The 7,372-nt window shown below is 48.5% G+C and overlaps 1 protein-coding gene across 2 annotated transcripts; it reads left to right on the forward strand.

Moving 5' to 3' along the window:
• The first annotated feature begins 1,847 nt into the window (after positions 1-1,847).
• On the forward strand, positions 1,848-7,129 carry TMEM106C (transmembrane protein 106C). 2 transcript variants are annotated; one of them, XM_069490138.1, is made up of 8 exons: positions 1,848-1,895; positions 2,465-2,679; positions 3,579-3,642; positions 4,086-4,245; positions 4,337-4,477; positions 4,893-4,942; positions 5,414-5,467; positions 6,379-7,129. In XM_069490138.1, exons 2-8 carry the CDS (start codon positions 2,493-2,495, stop codon positions 6,473-6,475), a joined length of 753 nt encoding a protein of 250 aa, XP_069346239.1. In that variant the 5' UTR covers positions 1,848-1,895; positions 2,465-2,492; the 3' UTR covers positions 6,476-7,129. The 2 variants fall into 2 exon arrangements, with proteins under 2 accessions (XP_069346239.1, XP_069346240.1); XM_069490139.1 differs by having other exon boundaries at positions 4,337-4,420.
• The last annotated feature ends 243 nt before the right edge of the window (positions 7,130-7,372 follow it).

The following is a 7,372-nucleotide window of genomic DNA, read 5'->3' on the forward strand; positions in this document are numbered from 1 at the left end:
AAATATTTCTGGGAGGAAAAGGGATCAGACAATATGAATATGCATTCCAAAAGTAGACCAGAGTCACCACACTGAAGACTAGACACTCAAATAGTTTTCTCCTATTAATCAAGATTTTGGAGAGGAAAAAAGTGATTTTTACCATCCCCTCGACTGGATTCCACAGAGAGCAAGACCGTGAGTCTGGCTGAGAGGAATTGCTCACCCTTCTGCCAGCTCGTCAGGTCCTGGGTTCCCTTGAGAGCAGCTTCCAGAAGAGAGAGCCACTTTGGTATCCTGCTCACAGTGCCAAAACTGTCGGGGAAGTTTTCTCTTTGCCCTTTGGTAAGGTTTGTGGAAAACCAACTGACACAATAGGCAGATTAACAGGAGGAAAGGCATACAGATTTTATCAGCATGCATGTGGGGGATCACAGAGTGATTACCCCAACCCTCCACTGGGGTACAGAAGCTATACACCTTTTTCACAGGGCAGGGAGGAGATGAGGAATTTAGACAATTCTTTTGAGTGGCAGTAAATAATTATTAGGGAGAGTGAATGGACCAGCGAGACGACAGAAATTAACTTGTAAATGATTCTCTTTGGAATTTGAATGTGCCCGAAAGGCAGGCCTTACCTTGTGAAAAAGTCCATCCAGATGTGGTTCCAGAGAGCGTCCCTCTCTGCACTCGGGGGTGGTGGGGGGTGGTGGGGGGTGGTGGGGGGAGGGAGACAAGGTTCGAGGGACCTCGATTCTGAGGCTTATTTCTGAGGCCTTTTAATTTTCAAAAGCACTCAGCATGCCCAAGCACCGTATTTTCGGGAATTGTTTTCTGCACCCCAACAGAAGAAAAACAGATCTCAGGAAGGAGAAGATGTGGGCCAGAGGTGGGAGAGGGGAAGCGATGGTTCTTTGTGGCTTCTTACTCAAGGCTCAGTGGGTGCTGTGGCCAGCGGCTGGGCAGCTGGCTAGACGGCAGCAGGTGCATCCGCCTTCCCCACAGGAGAATGAGGAGGATATGGAGGTGGCAGAAACCTCAAGCGTCGCCAGCCTCACTCTCCATTGCCAACAGGCCCCTCATCATCCAGTTTCAGAATATTTCCTCCCTCCTAAAGCATCCTCTTCCGTAACTTCACCTGCTTAATGTCTGCCCTCACTTCCTCTGCTCTGGACTAAGCTCAACCTGGTAGTACCGACAAAGAAACCCAACGGTTAAGTGTTCTCCAACCTCTTAATGTGCGTGCGTGTTCTTTTGTGAAGGGCCAGGAAGGGGAGGCCCGGGAAGGGGAGGCCCTGGCCAGTCTACTCCCTGGTGCCTCCTGGCGCCTACCTGGCTTGCAAAGGTCAGCTCTGGTCCGTTCCTGCAAGACACGGAGAAGCCGCAGGACTACCCCCGACCCCAGCAAGTTTTCCCCTAGGCTGGGCTGAGGGCCTTTCTACTTGTGAGCCTTTCAGCAGCGCTTTTGAGCGCTTTTATCCACAGCGTTGGAGTGGTCTGTTGAAGCGTCTGGTTCGCCTCCCGGATTGAGGACAAGCAGCAGGGGTTTGGCATCTTTGCACCCTCAGAGCGCTCCAAGAATAGTTGAGAATGGCTTTGGTGTCCGGCACCGCCCTCCTCCCGCAGCAGAGAGATGTTCTGCTCCTGACTCGAGCCTTCCCCAGGGTCTCTGGGGAACAGCAGGGTATCACCCTGGATCTGCGAACCAGCCCCGGCCAAGCCGCGCAAGGCGCAGCTCTGCCCCGCTCTCCGCCGCCCTCTACCGGCGTCGAGGGAGTGCTACAGCTCCGCGGCGGACGGGAAGGCCCCGGCGCCGTACAGAGCGCACGCGCGAGCGCACGCCGGCGTTCCCCGAGCCGCTTGGCGTTCGGCGCCTGCGCACAGAGAGCGTGCGGCTCCGAGGACCGAAGAGGCAGGTAAGCTGGCTGGCCAGGGCAGGAGGCGGGGGGAGTGGACCGGAGGGGAGCTGCCGGGAGTTCTAACCCTGCAGATCCGGGACGCTGGCGTTCGTGCCTGCCTCGGCGACTTTGTTGGGCTCAGAGCGTTGATTTTTCCAGGGGGCGTGACCTGAGCCCGCCTCCCGGCGCTGGTAGTGGAGGGGGATGTGGCTTGTTAATGCCTGTTATTAGTTCGGTGCCTGTTGTTTGTCTGAGAAGGTTTGCTTGAGGGCACAGACTGCAAATAGTGAAGAGGGAGGGGCGAGGCTGGGCTGTGTGGGAGGTGCCCCGAGTCCCAGGGCAGTGAGGACCTGGGCAGGTTGTCGGAAAGCAGGCCCCATCTCCCCGGCTGTGGGTAGGGGGTAAGAGAGGGGTAGGGAGCACTGCTGCAAAACGAGGGCCCTGATAGAAATTGTGCAGGTGTTGGGATCATACTCAGGGCGGCAACTTGCCGTTTTTGTGTTTTCATTTTTCTCATAGAATCGATTTCTTCTCTCCTGGCCCAGTGTGGGCGCTAACATGCATTCCCTTGCCTCTTTTCATCTTAGGACATGACACAAGTGGCACATCACGGCCATGGGATCTCAGCATTCCACCTGTGGTCACCCCTCCTCCTGCAGGCAAAAGAAAGAAGATGACAGGGAGGATTTGCTGGCTGAACGAGAGCAGGAAGAAGCCATTGCTCAGTTCCCATATGTGGAGTTCACCGGGAGAGATAGCATCACCTGTCTCACGTGCCAAGGGACAGGCTACATTCCAACAGGTGAGACTCCTGGGTAATCAGGGGAGGGAGGATTCCCTGACAAGAATCCTAAGGTAACCTCAGGGGTTCTTGTGTATGCCCAGACAGCTTTTTCTTCTAGTCCATACTACCATTGTACTCATAGTGCCCTTAACAGGAGCCAGCTCAGCTGATTTGATAAACTTGGACAGATTCTGCAACTTATCTTGATCTCCTTATATTTGAAATCCTTTCTTTTCTTCACTTCCACTCCTTTCTCCCCGACCCCCCGGGGTTTGGAACATTCAGTTTGCTCTATGTTGTGAGATTTGTTGACAGGCACATTTTTTTATTGCTTTTGCTCATAAAGACTGTCACAGCTTTGTGGGGGACCATCTTGGAAGCTTCTCTTCAAGGAAGCAGATAGCAAATCATTAACAGCCTAATTAAGGTCTGAAAAATATATCGGGTGGGGAGAGAGACATGTTCAGGGGTGGAGCCTGAATTAGGCACAGAATCATCTATTATTAAGTAGGCCTTCAGAAAGTCTAAACAGTTTAGATGGAGGGTCACAGAAGTTTAGAGCTAGTAAGAACCTTAGAAACCCTTAACTCCAAGACTCAATATTAAAGTGAGGAAACAGTGGCCTTGAGAGGTTCAGTGACTTTGCCAAGGCCCTGTAGTAAAGCCAAAACAAGATCCCAGATTTTTCAACTTCCATGTCAGTGCCCTGGCAGCAATGATAGATGTTTTATAATTTGTGGCACTTCCTACAGATTTACTTGTTTCTTGTTCATTAGACCCAAAATGCACATTTCACTAGCATTTTTTAAAAAGTCTCATTCCAGAAGAATATTTGTTGGGGCAGGCTCAAGTGAAATGTGAAGGAAAGTACAGCCAACACATGGGATTTACAAAATAATTGTTTGGTTCTTTTCTAGAGCAAGTAAATGAGTTGGTGGCTTTGATCCCACACAGTGATCAGAGATTGCGCCCTCAGAGAACGTGAGTTACTCGCCTTCCACCTGTTAATACCTACTTCTGTCCATAGTCCCTTTCTAAATTTCCCATTTTTTAAATTATTTACCTGAGCAAGTTATTTCTACCCCCATTACAATCTGGGAAATAAACTTGAAGCTAGAAATGTTCTGAGGGTCAAGTAAAGGAATGGGATTGGAAGGAATTGGAGAAATGGGGTGTTCTGGGAGGTACGGAAATGGTCTCTCTGCATGCAGCTCCTCTCTTCAGTTTTTCTTCCTAGAGTGCAAACAGTGTTCAAACATTTAAAAAGCCTTCTCCTGTTCCACTTATTCTTGGCTGGTTTGTGGTTCCTGGCACTTCGAACTTGCCTTTCACTCTCCCCTCCTTCCTGGTTTTATATTTAATCTTGACTGATTGGACCATGATATCTGACTCCCTGGGTCTGTCATGTGCTGTGTCATTTGCAGTAAGCAGTATGTCCTCCTGTCCATCCTGCTCTGTCTCCTGGCATCCGGTTTGGTGGTTTTCTTCCTGTTTCCACACTCAGTCCTTGTGGATGATGACGGCATCAAAGTTGTGAAAGTCACATTTAATAAACAGGACTCCCTTGTAATCCTTGCCATCACGGTAAGACTTAGGGCTTCATTTCCTGGGTTGTGCACCTGCCAGTCTTGGACTCAGGACACTTACACTTCTTTCCTCTCTTGCCCTGAGGCAGGCCACCCTGAAAATCAAGAACTCCAACTTCTATCCCGTGGCAGTGACCAGCCTGTCCAGCCAGATTCAGTACATGAACACAGTGGTTGGCACATATGTGACTACTAATGTCTCCCTCATTCCACCTCGGAGTGAGCAACTGGTATGCTGCTCTTGTAGGAACCTTGCCCCCAGGCCTAAGAGAAAAGTAGGGGTTGTGGGAATGCCATAGCCACGTTACGTTCCTTTTTGTCTCCTCATTTCCACTTGTAGGAACAGGTTACTGAGGAAAAATTGACAGGGTCTGTAATTATGAAAAATTGTGGGAGAAAATTCGGCTAGCATTTGAGGAGCAGAAGAATTTGTAAGAGAAAGAGTAGTCTGAGGTCCACTGGCCTCTCAAAAGGGAAGAGGTTGGAAGTATTTATTAGAGGCTCATAGACTATATCAGGGACAATCTTGGGGAAGTATTTTGTGTGTGATGGAAGAATGATGTGGGGTCTGTGGATTGCTAATAATAGTACTGTTTTATGTCAAGCCTGCTTGGTCACAGACTGACTCTGGTGTCTTATTTGCAGGTGAATTTTACTGGGAAGGCTGAGATGGGAGGACCATTTTCCTACGTATAGTAAGGATGATGTTCTCTATGTGTGTGTTCTCTACTGGATGAAAGAGTCAGACTTAACTGATTGGGGCATGACCCTGCCTTAAGTCACAGCCTTGGGCCTATAGGTTCCCAGCCAAAGGAGTGTCTTGAGATTTATTTGGAGGATGTATCATCTGATATGTGACTGAAGGGCTGGAATTTCTGAAAGAATATTAAGCCACAAGAAACATTATGAAGCTCCAGCATTTCTATGATGGATTTGGAAAAACAGAAAAGTATTATAATGTGGGAGGATGAGAACGACTGTGAGCCTTGGCAGCTGTTAGGTCCAAAGGGTGGGTGTCAGGGACAGGAGGCACCCCAGACAGGCCGGACTGCCTCTCCGTTTGACAGCATAACTCTGCACTCTTCTGCTGATGATCCTTTCTGTTCTTTTGTTTTTTTTTTTTTCACCAAACTGACCATTTTTACTATATATTTGCTGTTTGATAGCTTCTTCTGCACATTACCGGATATCCTGGTGCACAACATAGTGATCTTCATGCGGTATGTCACTCTTTTCCCTGCCCTGATGGCCGTTATGTTTGAGCCTGGATCGTCAGGCCGTGTGAGCTTAGCGCCTTTGCTCAGGAGCTCCCTGTGGGACCCGCGAGGCAGAGGCACCCAGGCAAAGAAGGGCTACCCGATGCCTCACAGGCACAGATACAGGAGACCCTTGGAGTTCTCTAGATGCAGTGCCCAGATCACCAGATTCACAGTGAACAGTCGAACATGTAATTTTCTCCATGGTATGGGATCTAGTTCAACTGAATATGTTGTGACCCCTTTAGAATCCTCATGAGAGCAGTAATGAACAGAAAAGCTTTCTCAGGGTGTAGGTACCAGGCATTTCACTAGACTTGCACTCCGGCCACACAGATTACCACATGTCACGGACCTTTAGGGCTACTCCTGAAACCAGGACTGTTAAATTTGTAGGTGACAAGGGTCTACTGCAAACATTTGAAATATGAGGGGTTAAAACAGGATTTCTCAGCCTTGGGACTATTAACATTTTGGGCCAGACAGTTCTTTGTTGTAGGGGGCTGTTTGGTGTGCTGTAGGGTGTTTAACAGTATTCCTGGCCTTTACCTACTCGATATCGATGTCAGTAATATTCACCACCTCCTCTCCCTTTCAGTTGTAGCAACCCAAAATGTCTTCAGATATTGCCAGAAGTCAGTACATTAAAATCATCCCTGGTTGAGAACCACTTATTTAGAAGGTTACGCCGTAACATGGCATCCCTATGGATGTGGAGAGAGATTCTGGCCTCCTAGTTACATAACCATGAGGATATATTCCTGGGGCCCACGGGTATTGTTGCCTGAACTTGGAAGAAATTATTTGGGCAATTTTTTCTTGCTTATTTCACCTCAAAAACAGAATAAATTCTGCTTGTTTTTTTTCACGCCTAGAACGTCAGTGAAGATTTCATACATTGGCCACATGACCCAGAGCTCCTTGGAGACACATCACTATGTGGATTGTGGAGCAAATTCCACAGCTGTTTAGCAACTGCTCTTGGTTCTTCCTCGGCAGCACCTGTAGAAGAGAGCACAGCAACCGTTCCCAAGGCCTTAGTTCCACACCTACTCCAGGTGGTATAAGCAGAGGAGGCATTGATTCTCTTAACTTCCAGCAAACATCCTCCTGCCACTTAGGAGGAGCCTCCTCTCTACTGTACCATTTGTGTTTCTCAGAACCAGCAGAATCACTGCCCAGTGCCTAGCCTGTGCCCAGCAAATAGTAGGCACTCAATAAAGGTTTGCAGAATTTAATTCACATCTTTCCAGCTGTTTTTGGGGCATTTAAATGGAAATCGTACCATGGTTCTAGGTTGTCAAACCAGAGCAACGAGGAGATAGGACTGTTAGCGCAGCTGCAGACTATTATCAGTGTCGCATCTGCGCAGAAGTGGCAGCAGAGAGGGACCTCTGAATACCGAAAAGAAGGAAGCACAGACCTATTCAATATGTGAATTTCTTTCATCTGTTCCCAAATGCTTGGGAGCTTTTAAAAAAGGAAAAAATGGTTTTTTTGGTTTGTTTTTGTAGAAAGTTGCAATTGTTTTTACCAAGAGTCTATGTGAGGCTTGACTTACCCTTCATTCACTAGCTGGAACATGGATTCGGGATTTGATAGAAAAATAAACGCTGCTTTTGATTCTTCTGCGTCTCCCCTGATTGCCTGGTTGTCTTAGTAGGCACCTCTGGGGAACCACAGAATAGTTGCCTACTGAGTGGGTCAGGATGGGATGGGAAGGAAAGAAGGAACCTGATTGTGCTCCTGTCCCCGTGAATTCCTATCTCGGCAACCTGACTTCTCTCCATCTGCCTCTTGGGGCAACAGGCTGCCTTATTGCTCTTCCAGCGGAGCACTCGATGCCCCATAGAAGTTGGAAAAGGCAGG

This window comes from Eulemur rufifrons, chromosome 16 (assembly GCF_041146395.1).
Source record: "Eulemur rufifrons isolate Redbay chromosome 16, OSU_ERuf_1, whole genome shotgun sequence".
Classification (NCBI taxonomy): Eukaryota; Metazoa; Chordata; class Mammalia; order Primates; family Lemuridae; genus Eulemur; species Eulemur rufifrons.